This window comes from Sminthopsis crassicaudata, chromosome 1, assembly GCF_048593235.1.
Source record: "Sminthopsis crassicaudata isolate SCR6 chromosome 1, ASM4859323v1, whole genome shotgun sequence".
NCBI classification, from domain to species: domain Eukaryota; kingdom Metazoa; phylum Chordata; class Mammalia; order Dasyuromorphia; family Dasyuridae; genus Sminthopsis; species Sminthopsis crassicaudata.
The window spans coordinates 76,262,006-76,282,330 of NC_133617.1; the positions used below are offsets into that span (position 1 = coordinate 76,262,006).

The window sequence follows — 20,325 nt, forward strand, 5'->3', positions numbered from 1 at the left end:
GACTATGTAAGGAAGTGATGGGGGAAGGGAGGCCAACCTCAATCAAGCCATCAAGAGACTGAGTCAAAACCCAAAAATAACTTGAAGACATCATGATTTAGTTTTAGCTACCAGAACCAAGCAAGGTCTACTTATATCATGAGAAAGGAATAATAATAGCAGTCAGTGTTTACTATAGCACTTTACATGTATTGTCTCATTTGATCCTCAGAAATCTTATGAGGAAGGTTTTTTTATAGATGAACAAACAGTTTGAAAAAAGTTGATTTGCCCAGGTCATACAGCTAGTAAGTATCTGAGACAGAATTTGGCCTGAGACTGATCTGTTTTTATTGTCCAAAAAAACAAAGAAAAAGATGGGAAAGGGGAATATACGAAGGAAGGAAGAGAAATGGGAAGAGACTTAACTGTCTCCCATATTAAGAGTTCAAGAGCTGAAGAATATGCAAACATGGAATATAATAAGAGAGTAAAAGAAATATATAATCTTGATCTGACTGAAAAGCAAAGTTGAGCATGTGCATTTGTATACATGCACAGTCACAAAATGTGGTGTGAAAATATATCAAAGTCACAAGGAGAGACTTGAAGAAGTTAGAAGAAAATTTAACTGGTATAACTGGTAATGGATTAATCATAACCAAAATAAACCCTAGTATCATGAGGTAATAACATGAAAAGATAACAAAGTAGTAGTTAACACATATACTGGTTACTATGAGCCAGGTATTATGCTAAATACTTTATAATTATTATTTTATTTAATCTTCACAACCACCCTGGGAGTAGGTGATTATTATCTGCACTTTACAGATGAGGAAACTGAGGCAGAGAATGGCTTGCCTAGAGTCACATAGCTAGTAAGTGTCAGAGGTAAGTTTTGAACTGGCTCTTCCTTATTCTTAGTTAAGTTATCCATCATGCTACCTAGCTGCTTTTAAAAGGAAGGAAAAAGTAAAAATCTATGATAGGGTGCAAGAGGACAGGAAAAGAAGAGGGGTAATAGTGGAAACACTAGAGTTAAACACTTTACTCTTTTACTAACCACTTTGTAAAGAGATAAGAAAGAGATAGAAAAGTACTAGATGATGGGATGAAGGAAAATACATCATTGAATATGAATAGAATAAACTTACCCATAAAACAGAAGAGGATTAGCAGAATGGGGATTAGAAAGCAGAATCTGACAAAATATATACAAGAAATGTCTTTAAAACAGAGATTCATCTTTTAAAGCACTAGGACAAAAGCTGTTCTGCTTCAGGAAAATTCAGAAAGGTGGAGAAATCATTTCATAAAGGAACAAAAATAGACATGTTAGCAGGCAACCTCTGCCCTATGCTTGAAAGTACCTAGGTAGCAAATCAGTAGCAATGCACACACACACAGTAGTGACAAGCACGCACATGGTAAATTGCATCCAAAGAAAAAGATAATCTGAGTCAAGGAAGAAATATGCAGCAAAGCAGTGTACCACTTCCAGACCTAGATAAATCTAACAAATTTAAGTATCTTAATAGAATCTTGGAAAAGTTAGGGATTATCTCTGACTATTATTGGACAAGAACAAAAAGAATTATACATATCCCTCTACTATACAATGCATTTGTATAAAAATTGAACATATGTTAGCATATAAACGCCTCATTAACAAATGCAGAAATGATAAAGACATATCCTTTATTCAAAACAGTGCAATACAAGTAGATTCAGTAAAGGGCCTTTAAAGAAAGAATTAAAAATTCATTGGAGTCTAATCCTAAAGAGTTGGTGAGTCAAATAACAAATCATGTTATTTAATCGAAAAAAATGGAGGTAAAACTTTTTTTATACTATACCCCCACAATAAAGGGGTTCTGTATGAAATTCTGAATGTCATTCCATTTCCTTGCTTTAAAAAAAGTGTCTATCCTAATTTCCTTCTGTTCTCCTCTGTACTTTTAAAAATGTGCCTCCCACTCTTTTCTTCTGCCTCACCACCACACCATCCTCTTCCCCTTTAAAAAATAGAAGGGGAGGAATCCCTAGTTAGTTCTAGTCAGTCAGTAAGCATGTATTAAGTACCTGCTGTGTGCCATACATTGTGCATACAGTAGTGCCTATACCATCCTTCTCCTCCCCCTAAGGAGACTCTCAAGGAGAGTACAAACTAGTAGGGGGTTAAAGATATGAATGTAAGAGCAAAAACAAGATAAGTGCAAAATAAGCTGTTTAGTGATGATGTCAAAGAGAAAGTACTAGCTTTAAGGAGGATCAGGAAAGACTTGTAGAAGATGAGATTTTAACTGAGATTTGAAGGAAGCAAGGAGGTAGATGCAGAGGGAGAGAATTCCAAACATGGAAGGAAGGGCAACCAATAAAAATGTATGGGAGGGGAGAAGAGAGGAGAAATCTTGTTCAAGAGCATCAAGACTATTAGATTACTGGACTGAATGACTACTCCATGGAAGAAGATGCTCCCAGGCCAGGTTCCCCCTGATGTCCACAACATACTTTCCCAGTTTCCTTTTGTATGTTGTCTTTCTTTTTATATTCTTAGTTGTATCCCCAGATTTTAACACAATGCCTGGCCCACAGTAGATACTTAGTAAAATGTTCATTGAATTGAATTCAGTCAGGAAAAAAAGTTCAAGTCCAGGCCCAAGACACTTAGTAGTTATTTGATCCTGGAGAAGTCTATTTGAGCATTTGTAAAATGGAGATAATTATAGCAACTCTCTCCAAGGTTGTTCTGAGAATCAAACGAGAAATATTTGTGACGTGCTTCATAAACCTTAAAGCTCTGTGTAAACAACAGCTATTTTTATTGCGTGAGAGGTGAGAGTAAGCAACTTAGGTTGATATCTAGATTGGAAGCTTTGATGACTAGTTAGAATAGTAGTGAAATGATGAGGATTGGAGGGAAGTAGAGACTGTTTATGAAGTAGGTGAGAGAACCATCCAGTCTTTGTACCTTATCTAATTTGAATGAAATGTTTCTAACTTGGAGCATTCAGATAATGAGACCCCTGTACTTGTTGACTTCCCCAGCTGCCTGCCCACTTAACCTGAGCGGATCTTCACATGGCATAGTATCCAGTTCTCAGTTCTCTCACCACTTGTCCTTGACATGTTTCAGGAAAGATCGATTCTTCCAAAGGAAGGAGGATGGTGGAGGATGTAGACCCTTTTCCTGGGGTGTTATTTCCCAGTCCTTCCATTCTCCCTCCAAAAAAAGGGGGGGGGGGTATGTTGTAGGAACACCCTTCCTCTTATTTGACTCCATCCCCTCTCCTGCCTTTGTTCCCCACTCCCCACTTTGTCCCTCTGATCTGGCCACCCATGCTGTGTCAGACTCCTTCCTCTGCTGCTTCTCTCCGTGATCTCCAGGCAGAGGCATGTGCTCACACACAAGTACTCCCAGATGCTCATCTTTAGCTGCACGCTGGCAGTGTGACAGCTCTCAGTGCAGGGATCCTGGCAGGGCTTTTTGTTTGGAGACTGGATAATCAAAGCGGGTCTCTGGCCGGCCCCCCAGCTCAGCCTGGGGCCAACACTCTTCAGTGATCCATCAGGTGCTACCAGGAGTTAGTTGAATGGTGAGAAAGAAGGCCCCTTTCCTGTCCTTCTGGGGAGGAGGCTTCGGTTCTCCCACACACAGTGCCCTCACTGAGGGGTCTTTTGCTCAGAAACAGGGGGTCCCGTTTCTTGGCAGAATTGAATAGGAACCATGCGCTCCTGTGAGCTGATCTGAGTCTTTTCCGTCCTGTGGGAAGCGCTCTCCCACTAGTGCAGTGCCTTATTCTTTGTTTTTCTTTTTTTGAGGCAGTTGGTGTTGAGTGATTTGCCCAGGGTCACACAAATGAGAAGTGGGAAGTGGTTGAATTTGAATTCAGGTCCTCCTGACTTCAGGCCTGGGACTGCTTGCCCACTGCGCCACCCAGCTAACCCTCCCTTTGCTCTTTGCTTCCCTCTGAGTTGTATATTGGGGCCACTAGATGGCGCCATAGTGCAGGGAGCGCCAGCCGGGACCCTGGAGCGGCCTCTTCCTGCCTCCCAATCTGACCCCAGACAGGCACTAGCTGGGTGACCCCGGGCAAATCCCTGACCCTTGTTAGTTTGCCTCAGTTTTCTCCCCTGTAAAATGAGCTGGAGAAGGAATCGGCAAACCATGTCAGTATCTTTTTTTAGAGAGGAGATGAGGACTGCGTGACTTATTGAGGGCCGCTCAGCTGGTGTGTGTTTTAGCTCAGAGTTGATGTCAGGTCCCCCTGGCTCTAGGGCTCCACCCAGCTGCCCCTCTGCTCTCTCCCAAAAACCCAGAGAAGGTCACAGAGTGTCCTGGACGTGCCCGAAAACCAGCTCAACAACAGCCTCGATGAGTCTGTGCTCCGGTCTGGGGCCTGGAGGGAGGGAGGGAACACATGTTGAGAAGCCCCTGTCTCAGTGGGAAAAGGTGGGCTGTGACCCAGGCCACAAGAGCCATTACTGAAACCTTCCCCGTGGCCTTCTTTGCCGGAATTCAGATGTGATACGTATGCAGGCCGACTTTGTGCTTGTTTTCCCCACTGAAGAGAGTGAGGCCCACCCCCCATCTGCTTCAAACCCTGCCAGGCTTGATGCCCAGCTTTGTAAGTTTGTGATTCCTCGGTGAGGATGAGCTAGCAGCCCTGCCCTGGCCTGCGGGTCTGTGCCTCGGGTGGGGGAAGAAGCTGGCAGAAATGAACATGGGGCCTCGGAAGCATACAGAGCACTCGTGGGGCCAGCACAGGAATATTGCCAGGTCAAGAAGGGCTGAGATGGGCGGAGAGCTTGTGGGAGCAGTGAAACACATCCCCATCTCAAAAAGTAGAGCAGAATCATACAAAAATTTGGTGACGGTTATCTGTGCCTGGGACCCAAAATGGAATGAGTGTGACTGTTGTCCTTCGTAGCCCATGACATTGAAGATTGATGTTTGTGTTCTTTTGTATTCTTAATCTTACATCACTTTGGTTTCCAGAAGAATAGGGACTCTACCTACTCCCACAGTCCCAGCCCTCACCCAACTGGCACTGACTGCCTCTCCTCCCCCTGACTCCTCCATTGACCTTCGTGACCCCAGAACTGAGACGTGACCCCAGAAAGGTTTCACACATTTCCCCCAACTCATTCCTCGGGCTCCAGTTTAGCCCAAAAACAAGCTGTAACTTCTCAAGAAGCCCTCTCCATCCCACCGTTTTTAAGAAGGGGTTTGAAATAGGTAATTGTAAGACCTCTAAGGTCAGAAACAATCCTCATTGTCTGTTGGATGAACTTCTATCTCCTTAGTCTTTTAAGGATTCTGTTTCTGGATTTCTAGTAGAAGCCAGGAAGCAGACTTAAAAAATAAATAGTATGGGGCAGTTAGGGATGGGGGAGGGGTGGTCAATACAGAAAGAGAAATGGCAAGCTGCCTGAGCCGTCATCAGGCCTCCTGGCATACCCCCAGCCCAGGAGCCTGGCCCATCAGATAACCTGTCCTAATTGCTACATGATGAGATCTGGGGCTATATTTAATTAAGCTGCATCAGTGACAGCTCCAAGGGGACAAAATCATTATTTTGACGTTTCCTTGTCCTTTCTTCCTGATTTTCTAGATTTGGGCAAATTGGGGTATTGAGACCAAGGCTTTCCCCCCTGATTCCAGCTTCTCCCACTGTAGAGTAGGGTACTTATCCTTCCCTTCCCAAGGAAGATTTGGCTAAATAAATACCCCAGTTAGCTAGCTGGTCTACCAGTGAAAGGAGGGGAGCAGCTTGTGCCCCAGACTTGCAGCTGCACTTTGTGGGGCCAGTTTGAGTCCCCAGTCATGCTCAGTCCCCATAAACTCTGTGGTGCAGGGGAAGTACCAAAGGGAGCCTCAGTGAGCTTTGGTTCAACTCCTGTCTCTACTATTTATGACATCTGTAAACTTGTGCAAGTCACTTAAATTTCAATTTCATTATCTGAAAAATAAAGAGCTAACACTAAATGATTGGCGACATGCCTGCTTCTGTGCAGCACTTGATGTTACTGTATAGGGTGATTATTTGCCTCTGTTAGCCCGAGCCCCATGAGAGGAGCCAGGTCGCCTGGTGGAGGCTCTTCTCCTTCAGGCCCAGGAGAATGCTCAGCACAGTGTTGTTTTGGGCTCCTGTGAGTTCTCAGAGCCTTCTTCCATTTGCTTTTCTTGCAGTGAGAATGAAGCCCTATGGAGAGAAGTGGCCAGTCTTCGGCAGAAGCACGCCCAACAGCAAAAAGTAGTCAACAAGGTGAGAGCTGTGAAAATAGGGGAGAAAGGGTAGATTCCCCCTTGGGTCCCAAAGCTGCTGGTTTTCCACTTCCTAAGCCTAAAGCTAGCAGGCACATGCAAGAGGCCTATGGAGAGGGAACCCAGGCCAACAGCCTTCTCTCTGTTTATACAGCTGATCCAGTTCCTAATTTCTCTGGTCCAGTCCAACCGTATCCTGGGGGTGAAGAGGAAGATGTGAGTAGTTTGCACCAGCCCTCAGAGCAGACCCCAGAAAACCCTCCAGCCACCGCCCTGGCATCCCCTATCCTGCTCCCCCAAGGGCCAGACCCTCCTCCCCTAACACCTGTTGCCAGTGGTGCTTGAGCACTCTTCCCTCACTGCCTGACGTCTCCTCCTTGTGACTCCCTCCCTTGCAGCCCCCTGATGTTAAATGACAGCAGCTCGGCACATTCCATGCCCAAGTACAGCCGCCAGTACTCCTTGGAGCACGTCCACAGCTCCTCTCCTTACACGGTGAGCACTCAGGGCAGGGGACGCCGACAAGCCTGCCTGCTGTGGGCCAGGCACTGGGGGAAGTGCTTTGCAGGGGGTGCTCATCTGGTCCTGTTCCTGGGAGGAAGGAAGTGTGGAGGAGACAGGAGAAGTGAAAGAGGGCAGGAAAGACTCAAGAGGCCGGGCTTGGATAAAGTCCGCATCCTGGGGCCAGGACAGGGAAGGGAGAGCTTAGCCCTGGAAGGGAGTCCCATTTGGAGAGCCTTTCATCAGTAGGAACAGAGAAGGAAGAGGAGAAAGGAGAAGCGAGGGTTGCTGCCCTGACCATCCCCTCAACCCTGTTTGGCTGTTCCAGGCTTCTTCCCCAACCTATAGTGGCTCCAACCTATACTCCTCAGACTCGGCAGCCAATAGTGGACCCATCATTTCAGATGTCACAGAGCTGGCCCAGTCCAGCCCCTCGGCCTCCCCCAGTGGCAGCGTGGATGAGAGGTAGGGCCCCAGCGCCACACCCTCCCCCCGCCTGGCATCCCCCGAGAGTCTTAGGGACACAGAGGTGAGGTTAGCACTTAGAGACTCCTAGGCAGGCTGGCCTGTCTTCTCTGGCCTCCCTCCTCTTCCTCTATAAGCAACCCTCCATGGCCACTTACCTTCTTCCCACGCTTGACTTGCTCCTGTAACCCCTGCCTTTCTAAGATCAGATCACAGTTCACAGTAGAAGCCATAGACCACAAAGCCCCAGGGAGAGAAGATGTGAGGAGACAGGAAGAGCCCCTTGGGGAGGGGCCCCCCACAAGCCATGCTGACCTTGCTTCTGGGTGTCTATATGTGTGGGCAAACCCATCTCTCCTCAGGATCAGCCCAATGATACGAATCAAGGAGGAGCCCCCCAGTCCACCACGAAGCCCCCAGATCGAGGAGACCAGCCCGGGCCACCCCCCGTCGGTGGTGGAGACTCCCCTGTCCCCTTGCACTTTCATCGACTCCATTCTTCAGGAGAGTGAGCCCAGCACTGCCACCTCTGTCTCTGGCACGGTGGGGGGGGCCATCTCCCCTCCGCCTCCCGGCCCCCTCCACACTCCTGAGAAGTGCCTCAGCGTAGCCTGCCTCGACAAGTGAGTGTGGGTGTGCAGGGACACGGCGCCCCGAGCCGGCCCAAGGGAAGGAGAGTGAGCACTGGGACTCCCTGCTGGGCTCGGCTCCCCAGCACCCACACGCCTCTGCCCGCAGCCGCCACCACCACCGCTTGCTCTGGTTCTGTCCTTAACCTGCTGGCTACTCCGTGCTCTTTGCTGCTTTTTCTCTGCCCCAGATGGGAGAAGTGGTGTATGTGCACACTTAGTCCTGCATAGCCCCTGCCTCCTCAGGCCTTATGCCATAGGCCCCTAGGGAGCCCCAGCTTAGCTACTGCCCTGGCCTAGGGCCAGCCCCAGAGAGAGGCTCAGGGCCTGGAGAAAGGCTATAGGGCTCCCAGAGAGACTCAGGGCTCCTAGAGGGACTCAAAGCTTAGGGCTCGGCTCCCAGAGGACCCAGCCCGCTTTCTGGCCAGGAGCCCAGTGATGAAGTGAAAGACCCCCCACCCATCCCTACTTTGAATGTGGTGTGTGCTATTGTCTTTTGTATCTTGCAGTTTGACTCGCACTCCACAGATGGCTGAGGTCAGCCGCCTCTTCCCCAGCCCTGCCTCTTCCTCTCTGCATTGCCGATCACAGCCAGGGTTAGCATTGCCCCCGAGGGGGGGGCGGGGAGTTGGAAGGCCCTGCTTGGGAAGGGCTCCTGACCCACCTGCCCAAGGCTCCATCTAAGGTCCGTCCCAGCCTGCTCATGCCAGTGACTGTGATTCAGCTAGAGTGAACTTGACCCCAAAAGGAGGCTTGCCTGGCCCAGAAGACATCCCAGGGGAGCCTAGATTGGATGAGACCAGTAATATGCAGGATCCTTTCCCTTTCTTATGCAGGGGAGAGTTACTCCCAGTGAAGCCATGTCAGTCACCACCCTCTTGGCCAGGTATTCCCAGAAATAGTCGAGCCACCTTAAGGTAGGCTCCCTAATTGGGTCTAGCAAAGGTGGAGAGACATCCCCCTGGTCTGCTGGCTCATTTGTCCCCGGGATACTTGGGGGCTTGTTCAGAGGCAGGTCATTCTGTGCGCTCAGACTTTGCCTGAGTTTCCAAAGGGCCTCAGCTCCCCAGTGAAGCTCTGGAATTCTTGGGAGTAAAGAAGCACAGTACAGATCAAGGTCACCCGTTTGGGACTTGAACCTAGAGAAAGGTGGATGGCTGTTGAAAGCATTTTGAGTTGCATCCCTTTCAGGCCCCAGCCACCTCTCCCTTCATTGGTAGAGGGAATGGATTGCTATATTGATTGGTCAGATGGGATTGTTAACCAAGTATTAATTTGTGGCCCAAGAAAAGTTTGCTTGCTACACTAACCTCTGCCCTCGGTCTCTTATTTATTACTTCTTCCTTCCCACACCTTTTCCAGGAACCCAGCACTACATAGCATCAAAAAATTTTGCCATTAAAAGGAATCTCCAGGATCATCCTGTCTAGCCAAAATGCTCCCACCACAAAAGTCACTCAGCCTCTACTTGAACACTTCCAGTAACATGGAGCTCATTGCTTGCCTCTCCCCCTCCTCTGCTGTTGGATAGCTCAGTTGCTAGTCCTACCTAAAATGGAAATTTTCCTCTTTTTTTTCCACAGCTATTACACCTAGGCCTTGATGTCACTGTATCAGAAACTTAGTCATTCTTCTCCGTAATCTTCTCATGCAACGTTATGTCTAAACTTAACTGTGAACTTTTTCCTTCCTAAATTCCCAATTCACCAAGAAAAGCATTTACATTTGAGTTACACATCTGTCTACCATGTGCAGAGAATAATGAAAGACAAGGCCTTGGTAGAGCAGAGGGCTTTGTCTCAGAAACAACGAGAGAAAGGTTAAAATCCAGTCAGGAGTTTAGAGCAGCTAGACTTGTCCAGAGAATAAATCTAGATTAATCCAGGATTTTGTTGAGGGCATTCGTGCTCTGATCCTGGTTGGGGTAGGTTTGGGAGTTCTTAAGTTGCCATGGAAGTAGTGTCAGCTGTCACTTAGACAGCCACGATGTGTGGGGCACTTCATTGGGTATACGGTGGGAACTAAAGTCCAGAGGCAGGGCCATCAATTGGAAAGGGGTCATTGAGAGGAATCGAGGTGGGAAATTAGGTCCAGGGCACATCTGCAGACCTTGTGAGGGAAACAGAGGGAGCCCTGGGGTGGGAAGGAGCAATAGCAGCCAGTTATGTCTCACTCACTTAGTTTCTCATATCCATACATTTGCATGCAGTCTCAGGCTGCATCAGTGACCTAGTCAATAAGCCCTATTTCTGTGAACAAGCCCCCCATAGACAGCCTCGGTTTTTTCTCTGAGACAGATGGGCCACCAGCAGCCCCCCAGGGCTCCGGGGCCCATGGTTAGCTGCCTCCCTGCTCTCTGCAGCTTAGGATGGCCTCCCATCCTTGACCTGTGGTCTGAACAGCAGAGCTGGCTTCGGTCTGGTCCCCCCTCTCATCCTTAGTCCCTTTTGTTTTTTGCCTGGTTAGAAATGAGCTTAGTGAGCACCTGGATACCATGGACTCCAACCTGGACAACCTACAGACCATGCTAACCACCCACGGCTTCAGTGTAGATACCAGCGCCCTCCTAGATGTGAGTGTTCCAGGCCTTCCCACATCACTGTCCCATCATCCGTAGTGAGCCCAGCCTTCCCACTCAACAACCTGTCTTTTCTCTGGTAGCTCTTTAGCCCCTCAATGTCTGTGACAGACATGAGCCTGCCCGACCTGGACAGCAGCCTGGCCAGTGTGCGTAGCCAAGGGCCCCGGGAGCTGGGGGAGGGATCAAGTGGTTAGCAGGTGTCCTGGGTGTCCACCATCGATTCTGCCAGATCCCCAGGGCCCCTAGCACAGAGGGAGGGGGCGAGGGGGTTGGGAAAAGAAAGGGTGGGGGGCTGGGGTAGGAAGGGAAGAGATGGGATGGGGTGGAGTGGGGTAGGACGGGGATGGTCCAGGCCAGGGTGGGATAGAGAGGTTGTTAAGGCCTTGGCCCCAGACCCAGCTGCCCCCCTCCCCTTCCCACAGCCCCTCACTCCCCACCCCCTACAGATCCAGGATCTCCTCTCCTCCCAGGAGCAACCAAAGCCTCTGGAGACTGAGACAGATGGTGCAGACTCAGGTGAGCTGGACTCTGAAGCTTGGGCTGCCATCCCCGTGGTCCCCTGCTCCTGCCCCAGGCATCCCAGACACCAGTACCTGGGATCTCCATTTCTCCTCTGCTCTGGACTGGATTGGGGCCTGTCCCCTTCTCTGTGACCCCTTTTCCCGCTATCACATCAACCTGGGCGAGGGATCCCCATGCTACCCACAATTCAAGTTCCAAAGGCTTGTTTTTCCCTTCCTCCCCCCCACCCATGACCCTCTTCCTCTACCCACCCAGGGAAGCAGCTGGTGCACTACACAGCCCAGCCCTTGTTCCTGGTAGACTCCAGCACTTTGGATACAACAGGGAATGACCTGCCTATCTTCTTCGAACTGGGGGAGGGGCCTTACTTCTCGGAGGGGGATGACTACAGTGATGATCCCACCATCTCCCTGCTGTCTGGCTCTGAGCCCACCAAGGCCAAGGATCCTGCCGTCTCCTAAGACCTCTCTTCCTCTGGGAGGGGGATGATCCAGGCATCAGGGTCCCCCTCCCTTCCTTGCCAGCTTTCCTGAGGGTGGGAGAGAGGCGCTGTCCCTTGTGTTTGTGCCCAGAGAAGTTGCCAGAAATCTAAATTGGGGCCAGACAAGCCTAGGACCCAGGCCATAATTAAGGGGCCACCCACCTGAGCAAGGGGAGAATGTACGCCACGGGGCTGTTCTGGACAGAGCTTGGTATGGAGGAGGCAGCCCCAGGTGAGCAGAGGTCAACAGGAGAAAGGACCCGACCCCAACACCATGCATGCCATGGGGTGGGACCCTGCCCATCACCTCTCATTTCCCTGTGGCTCCACTGGGCAGCAACTCAGGCTTGCCCCACTCCCCATCCCTGGCTCCGTATGTTCTCCTGTTGGTTAGTTTGGGGTTTTCTCGGTTACACTTTGTACTGACCCCGCTGATTGTTGATAGAATTGTATTTTGGATTTTTACACGAGAGAAGTTTCTACTTCTCCTATATAGAGAATATATATATATTTTATATATATATATATATATATACACATACATACATACATATATATATATATATATATATATATATATATATATATATATATATGAAGACAGATAGATTTATACACAGAGAGGCTATATGGTTGTGATTTCTCAGCTAATGGGGACTGTTATCCCTGGCATTCAGGGGAGTTTTACACTGAATTTGGATTGTGTTGAGGCTGCTAAGTTGATTTATGTATTTGAGGAGGGAGGTCAGGAAGGAAAAGAGGCGGCAGGGGCTGGCCTCTCGGCTGGGGACCCATACCCAAATCAAGGGGCCCTCTGTTGAGCAGGGGAAGGTGCCGAGTCCTTATGGATTTGTCTGTGCTCCCTTTGGGGTAGGGTGTCTGAAGGGGTGACCCAGGACCTTCCCACCCCAGGATTATACAATTTAGAGCAGGAAGCAACCAGAGATTTTTTTAATCCGATCCCTTTTTATAGGTGAGGAACCAAGCCCAGAAAGATTAAGAGAGCATCATGTCATGGAAATAATAATGGATTATTTGGAATCATTGGGCTCCAAATTAGCTGTGTGATCTTGGGCCAAGTACCTTAACTCCAGGCCTCAATTTCCTCATCTTTAAAGCAAAAAAGTCTTCCTAGATTTCTAGTCCCTTCTCTAAATTCTGTGATCATCAGTGACCTGCCCATGGTCACAAAGCTGATAGTAAGTGGAACCAGGATTCATAAACAGGTCTTCTAGATTCCAAATTCAGTGCTCCAGTACTCCTGCTGTCTTCTCTTTTCAGGCCATTCTTGTCTCCCTCCTTTGCCTATTGCAGGCCTTTTTTCACTAATGAAGTCTATGATGTTTTACTTGGATTTGTCCTGCTTCCTTGAAATTTCTCTTATTCTGCATTTTATCTTTCTGATCTTTTGGATGAAGAAACTCCCCAAGCTGACTTGTTGCTCCCTCCAACCTCTCTGCTACTGTGATTGGGCCACTGGACTCCCCTTAAGTGTGCAAGGTAGATGCATTCCAGTTTGTATCAAAATTTAAAGGATGCAAATTTCCTTTAAGTCACACAACACATTCTCTCTTTCTCCCTCCCTTTTCTCTCTCCCTCCCTCCTCTTTCTCCTCTCTTTTTGTCTCCCCCTCCCTTTTTCCCTGTCCCTGGTCCACAGCCAGCCCCCCTCATTAGCTAAGGCCAGATTTTTCTCAGATATATTTATTGAGGGGATAGGGGTATGTTTCCCTATCACCCAGGAATAAAGTAAGAAGAGAGAACAGGGTATAAAGACCAGTATCTGATTCTTAGCAGAGGCTCCTGACTGCATTTTCATAGGCCTGTAAGTGAGAGAAAAGGATGTTAAACTAGGATTTCCCATGGGTTCCTGCACACCACTCCTCCCTGAGGGCTAGTCTGTGGACCAGATTTCACTTAGGAAATCTGTCTGGCACCAGGTCTCAAGCCCCAGTCTCACATTGCTACACCCCTAACTCTTCTTAGGTCCTTGCCACCTCTGGGGGTTTATAAGGAGAACATGAGTAGAATCAGTGTTGGCAGTCACTCATCCAGGTTGAATGTAGTAACTTCTTACCCATTTCCTCCCATATTCCCATAGTGCCAGCACTGAGTGAAGGTGCATTCTTCCTAAAGCTTCCCTTTCTGGCATTCATCTGAGGAATGAGTGTTCTGAGGCACAGGGGAGTTATTTCCTTGAACTCTTCCAGCTTGCCTTCCCAATTGTCAGGGGTGGGGCAAGAGAGATTACTCCCAGCGTTGTCCCACCCATAGCCAAACTGCCCGTTCATTCAATAGAAGGGAGTGCAGGAATCATGTGCAAACTAGACCTGAATGAGAATCCCCTCCTTCACACAGTCCCTCTGGTCAGTCATCTTGCCAAGAAAACCTCTCCCAAGAGGGACTCCTGGCCTTCTAGCCTTAACTAATCAAATCTAACTCTCATCCAGGGAAATCCTTCTGGCACTTGATGGTGGTGACCCGGCCCTAATCCTCAAAGTTAAAGACCCACAATTCCATAAATCCTTTCAAGACCTAAAATTCATTAACTTTTCTGGCTTTCTGCTTCTTGTCTGTTGATTCCATGTATGCTGTGCCTACACACATTTCCTTCCCCCTAGGATCCAGCTGGAAAATGCTGAGCTCACCTTGAGCCTTCTGAAAAGGGACTTCCTCTTCCTCATTCTCCTTTGCCTTCTCCTCGTCTTCCATGTCTACAAGGGGCAAAGGGGGAGAGAAGGAAGGATAAAAGCAATTCTTGACCAGACTGCCTCATCTATCATATCCCTGCCTTGGGTGGAGGAGCACAGTGCCCTCCCTTATGGGCTCATTGTCTGGAGAATCTCACCATCTGCCTCCTCACCGCCTGCATCCTCATCAGCAAAGTTCTGGCTTGAGTCAGAATCAGGGCCATCTCGCGACTCGGACTCTAGAATGTTTCCCTTGCTTTCATCCTCAGTCTGCAGGGTACGCTTGTTTGACAACGGAGCTTCTGCTTTGGAAGAAAAAAATTCAAAGGGACATAACGAGGGGATGTTGGAACCTCTGAGGTTGGGAAAGTGGGCTCAGGCCAACCCACCCCAGTGCCCTACCTTCATAGAGGGTCTTCAAAGTGAAAGTCAAGGAATGTGGTGTAAGGATCTTTCCCTTCCAGGACAGCCAGGGGTAGATAAGATCCCCATGGGGGTAAATGGCCCTGTGCAATTCCATCTCTGCTCCATGTATCCCACACCACTCCCTACAACTGCCCTTTCCCCACCCCACCTCCAGTTTCTAGGATGGATAAGGGAAAGGGGAGTCAATCTCACCTTCTGCAGCCACTAGAGCCAGAAATAAGATCAGCAGAGAGACAGGTAGCAAGAACCTAAGATTGGAGTAGAGGGGAGTTACCTGGGGAGCCAGGTGGCTCAAGAGCTACACATGTCCTGACTTCCATCCCAAATGGCCTCCCAAAGGCCTTGGGACTGAGGCCTGGGAACCCCAGTTCAGAAGTTGGAGCACCCCCTCCAGCTGCTGTGCAGACCCAAAAACCCTCTTTTTCCTCCAAGTCTTAGATCCAGTACCCCAGGATCTCACCGGGGGCAGGGAGCCATAGCTGCATCCAACAAAAGGGAAGAGAGAGCAATAGCAGCCTGGAAAAACAGGGCTTTATGGAGGGAGTGGGTGGGACCTGGGCAGGGACCGCCCCTCAGGAGCCACTTAGACCTCACCCCTGTGTCTCAGGCTGGCCTCCCTCTTCCTCCACCATTCTGTCTTCCACTTCCTATTGTCTGTTGGCTCCTTTCTGTCCACTGAGGGAAGGCAATCTCTGCCCCACTGGGGCAGCTTCCTGGACCCAAGCAGTACCTTGGTATGCACCTACTGCATACCCTTGTTCCCATGGGGAAATGAAGTCCAGTCAGGAAAAGTAGGCAGAGAAAGGGAGAAAGGTACCAGGGTCAGGCCAGAGATAATAGTGGGGACAAAGCAGGAAAATAAGGGCCAGGGCAGGACTGGCTCCGTGTGGTCCTGAGCTGAGCCAAAGGCCCAAGAACAAGGGGCCTTTTCTAGGCAACCTAATTCAACGCCCCATTGTCTTGCCCAGAAAGTGAAAGCGGGGGAAGAAGGGGCAGTTACTGCCAAGGGCAACTCTGAAGGGGTTTTGTTCCCCAGAATGAGTTGAAATTAGATCCTAGCCCTGCCCTGTACCCCTGGGTACTTGTACTAGAAGCATTGTGTTGAATTCCCTCCATTTCTACACTCCCTTTGTTTGGGGCCCACTTCAGGAAGATTGAAGGCAAGATTCTTCCTGCCCACCAACCCCAGTCCTAAAGTCCTGGGCATCTAAATCATGTGATGCTTTTCTCCCTCCCCAATGTCCACATGCCATGGCAACTCAGAGGTCCTTTGTGTGGGGATTAAAAGGCTGGTGGAGCTGGGAGTCTGGAACTGATGAGCCATGTATCCTTCCTATCCTTCCTCCCAGAATCCCCTTCCAAAAAGCTCAACCATCAGGGCTGTTGATCGAGATCCCAGGTCTATACCCAAAGCCAGAGAAGAGCAGAGCCAAACCTGGGCCAAGCCCTGCCTAGTTTCCAGAAAGAGGCAGGACCCATTGTGCTTGGAGACCTGGAGAACTTGGGGGGCTTTACAATCAGTCTGGGAAGCCTCATCAGCTCTAATTCTGCTTGTCTCCTACAACTGACCTAACGGGAGCCACCGGAACCTGGCAGGGCTCACTGTGACCTAGACAGCGTTCTATCCTTTTGAGACGTCACCTATAACTCCAGAGCCCTACTCTCTTCCATCAGGGATACTGGTGTGGAGCCTGCAGTTGAGGGATCTGACCTTCCAGGGACAGAGATGTTCATCTTCTAGGACCCGCATTTTGTTTCAGACCAGGACATCCAGTCTTCTGAGCTCAGTGCCCTTCAGGTTGTGGTAGCATGTTAGCTGGCCCCCACTTAGTCTTAGTTCCTGCTGTGGAAAAATCCCTGAAGTCCCTGCTTTAGGATCTTTGGTCCAGTGGGGTATCTGGACTCTTGGAGGTCATTGTCCCTCTTCTACTTAGGATCTCCACTGTCCTTAATCATCATCAGTCCAGGCAGGTAAGCCATTTATTTCCCGGGTCAGGAGGATGAAGGGGGCTTATGTGCCCTGGTAGACCTTGGTATTAGTAACAGCTGGGGCTGGAGAACCAAACCTAAGTCCAGACAAATTTGGGGAAAGTTCTCATCACTGATGCTATCCCTAGGAACCTGACTGCCTCAAAATAGTTCCTAATTTCTTCCTGCCCTTCACAGAGCAGTGAAGGCTTCCTCCCATTAGGATTCCATGTTTTCCTATGATCCCTGAAAATGAAGCTCATTTCCTCTAAGTACAATTATACAAACTCTAAAGAAAAACACATTTGCCAAAGGACAATGTGATTATTAGACACCACAGAGGTTATGCTCCCCTAGGTCCCAAGGACTACAGAAGCCCCTTGTTTCATAATAAAACAAAATGCACACACACATGGTCTTCCAGGGTCATTATGCCCATTTAGATTGGCAACAGCCACTGTAACATTGTGCATGGATTCCCTCACGTGATTGAAAAAGGGTCTATCATCAATGCCAGGCAAGGCTGAGGTAGAATCAGAAGGAAGGATGTGATCAGAATTGCTGCTGGTCCAGAGAAGGGGAATCAATGACAAGGCTTAGATGAGGACTTGAGATTCATAGGGGTGGTGTAGCTGCCAACAGAAGCTGCAAAATCAAAAGTTGAAGGTTTGGTGGAGGAAACCATTGGTTACAAATCCCAAACTTCAAAATTGTGTCACTTTGAGTATGTCAGTCATTCTGCCTCTCTGGGCCCGTTTCCTTGTCTCTAAAACAAGGAAAGTGAACTAGATATGTCCTTGGAATCAAGTTTTTGATAAGTTCATTTTGAAACCACCTGAGGGTGAGGTTCTGGTAGGACAGCAATGGGAAATGTCCTGAATTAAGTCAGATGCTCAGAGGAGCCAGGGCTGGAGATTTGGGAGTCTCCTACAAAGAGGTGATGTTTGAAGCTGAGGCAGAGAATTGGTGAAGTTTGAAAGGGAGAGAATAGGGAATTTGAAAGCAGCTGACTACAGTAGAGGATGCTGCTTGATAGGTGTACTGGAGAAATGCAAAGCTATGTGAGCTGTTGGCAGGAGAATACCCCTGCTGAGTAGAGTTTCTTGGAGTAGAGGGCATTTGGTCTGAGCTTGAAATAGTTCAAAAATGGGGAAAATAATCTTAGTTTTAGAGTGAGAAGAAGCATTAGATGGCATCCAAGCCTGTCATTGTACAGACAAAGAAACTGAGGTCTTGGGAGATTTAAGAGATATGCCTCAGATTCTATACAGGTATGATGAAGGCAGGATCTGTGTCATCTGATTTCAAATCCAAGGTTCTTTTCACAGAACCACAATGACATTGCAGATAAACAAAAGGCCAGGAGGTATAGAGTGTATCTGTGAGGGGGATGGAGGTACTCACCCTGCACAGCCAAGTCAACCATTTTAGTTGAATTGGAGTGCATAGAAGAATGTTACATAAAAGGTAAGGTGATACCTTGTAGTCAGTCAAATAGAAAATCGGAACAGGCAATATCAAGCTTTTTACTATTGAGTCCTAGGGATTCATCCCTCCGTAAACATTAGCGGGTACTATGCCAAATGCTACCTTTTTCTGTAACTTAGAGAAAGTGAAGTACCAGGATAGATTGTCCCCCTATGAAGGACCATCAATATTGCTGATTGCCACTTGGGCCCTTTTGCTCACCTTGCCTTAACTCTTTGATTCTGTTGGGTTTTTTAGTGAGTACCTTGGAAAGGATCTCAGAAGGAATTTTGGAACCAAGATCTCTTGTCCCCTCCCTCTCTCTCTGGACAAGAATTGCCACTACAGCACGCCCAGCAAATGGTGATCATCCACCCTCCCCTTAGATACCTGTAGGGATGAGGCAACAACTTCCCCAAGGCACCCCTTTCTCCTTCTGGAAAGCTCTAATTGTTTTTTCTGCTTTTGAACTAAAAGTTTTCTGAGTCTCCACTGCTCCTAGTTCTAGTTCAATTATTCTTCCCCATGATAGGCCTTCCAAACCTGGAACTCCTCCCCCCCCTAGCTGCCAGCTCATCCAGCCTGGGCCTCAGTGACCTTCAGCTAACTTCCAAGGATCTTTGCTCCTCAGTTAAAAACTTAACCCCAGAGGACTTTTGCATCCTCCTTCCCTCCCAGTCTTCCACTTCCTCCCTACCCCTCTTTATCCCTAGGCTTGCACTGCTCTTCAGAAGCATCCAGGTGCCTTACCTTAGGTAAAAATAGCCCTAATGTTCCTTTAGTTGTCTTCCCAGTTTGGGGAAAAGTAGGTCTTCAATCTGGAGTATACGTGTTTCCAGTGCAAACCGGATAACATTTCATAGAATTTAAAAGGAAAGGACCCTTATTTTCACATTTCACCACGTATTAGTGTTCTGAGCTCTAGCCTACCTTTTCCAGCCTTGTTTGTTACTCCGTTTCTCATATCCATGTTCCAGTCTAACCAGACTTGGAGATGTATTTTGAACTCGGCCTGCTGTTTCTCACCTGTCTTTGTACAAAGCTTTCCTTCATGCCTGGAATGCTTATCTTCCTTCAGGGTGCTTCTTCCTCCAAAAAGCCTCTGATTTCTGCCCCACAGACTACTGGGTAGAGAACTTTGTCTTCTGTGTCTGTGCAATACTGTGTCACTCCTGGAGAGTATAGTTTTCTAACAGGCAGGGATTTTGTTTTTGTACCTGTAGCACCTAGCACAGAACCATTCCCAAAGCAGGTCCTCAATAGTGGTATTGGGTTTTTTTGATACTTGAACCCCACCCCAAGCTCCTAAATGTTCCCAGCCCTATTTAGATCTCTGGGATCAGAAAAAAGCCAGCCCTATTCCTGATGGCCTCCCTGTGGCTGCTGCCATCACTGTGAGTGGATGTGCCATTCTAGCAGTTATACCTTCTTTCCCTACATCCATCCTCCAGGCTAGATGAGTGCATTTTTCAGGGTTAATTTACAGGGGAAAGGAGAATGAACATTCAACTCATTTGCACATACATTAAGTGCCTAAAGGAGAAAAACTACACTTCTTGACCTCAGGGAGCTTATAGCATCCCCCTATAAAGGGGAGAATAAGATTTTTTTTTTCATTAGGGGTCTTTAAGTGGAGGTTACAGGAGCACTTGTTGGAGATGTAGAGGGGATTCCTGTTGAAGTATTAATCACTCATCACATTAAGTACCTGTGGTGTGCCGGGCACTGAACTAAATATAAGTTGAACTAATTAATCACTGAGATCCCTCCCAACTCAAACTCTGTGATTCTTTTGACATATACACAGGTAAAAGAAAAATCCAAAGAACTCTAGGAATATTTGAGGGAATAATCAGGAAAAATTCCATGAAGAGAATCTTAAGAATTAGAAGGAACCTCAGCGGCCTTCTAGTCCCACCTGTCCCTGACCAAAGATACTTTCTTGTGTTTGTTAGTAATTTTTCAGTCCTGTCTGTGTGAACCCATTTGCGGTTTTCTTGGCAAGATACTAGAGTGATTTGCCATTTTCCTCTCCGGCCCCTTTTACAGAGGACAAACTAAAGCAAACGGGGTAAAAGTGACTTTCCCAGAGAGTGTGAGGCCATATGTGAATTCAGGAAGATGAACCTTCCTGACTCCTGGCCCAGCACTCTATCCCCTACAGCCCTTAGCTGCCCAATCCCTTCCATGATATCCAAGATGATTGACTATGCAGGCTCTGCTAGGGTGAGGCCTCTGAAAGCAGCTGTGTGACCCTGTTCAAGATACATGGCCTCTGCCATATCCTTGTCTGTAAAATTGGTAGAACAGCAATATTTTCCAGAGTATGTTGTGAGAAATAAGGCA

General features: G+C 48.1%; 1 protein-coding gene across 4 annotated transcripts in view; it reads left to right on the plus strand.

Moving 5' to 3' along the window:
- Positions 1 to 18,470, plus strand: part of HSF1 (heat shock transcription factor 1) — a 59,993-nt gene extending 41,523 nt beyond the window's left edge. Inside the window, exons 5-14 of one of the 4 annotated variants that reach the window (XR_012481382.1) lie at positions 6,176 to 6,251; positions 6,405 to 6,466; positions 6,649 to 6,745; positions 7,080 to 7,216; positions 7,579 to 7,839; positions 10,312 to 10,417; positions 10,507 to 10,572; positions 10,873 to 10,942; positions 11,204 to 11,661; positions 18,238 to 18,470. Coding sequence is in view for 2 of the 4 variants with exons in the window: in XM_074262831.1 (XP_074118932.1) it covers positions 6,176 to 6,251; positions 6,405 to 6,466; positions 6,649 to 6,745; positions 7,080 to 7,216; positions 7,579 to 7,839; positions 8,355 to 8,441; positions 10,312 to 10,417; positions 10,507 to 10,572; positions 10,849 to 10,942; positions 11,204 to 11,409 (1,192 nt within the window). In the remaining 2 variants the exon portion in view is untranslated. Of the gene's footprint in view, positions 1 to 6,175; positions 6,252 to 6,404; positions 6,467 to 6,648; positions 6,746 to 7,079; positions 7,217 to 7,578; positions 7,840 to 8,354; positions 8,442 to 10,311; positions 10,418 to 10,506; positions 10,573 to 10,848; positions 10,943 to 11,203; positions 11,662 to 18,237 lie in introns of those variants that run through there. The other 3 variants (XR_012481381.1, XM_074262831.1, XM_074262842.1) reach the window with 3 other exon arrangements.
- The last annotated feature ends 1,855 nt before the right edge of the window (positions 18,471 to 20,325 follow it).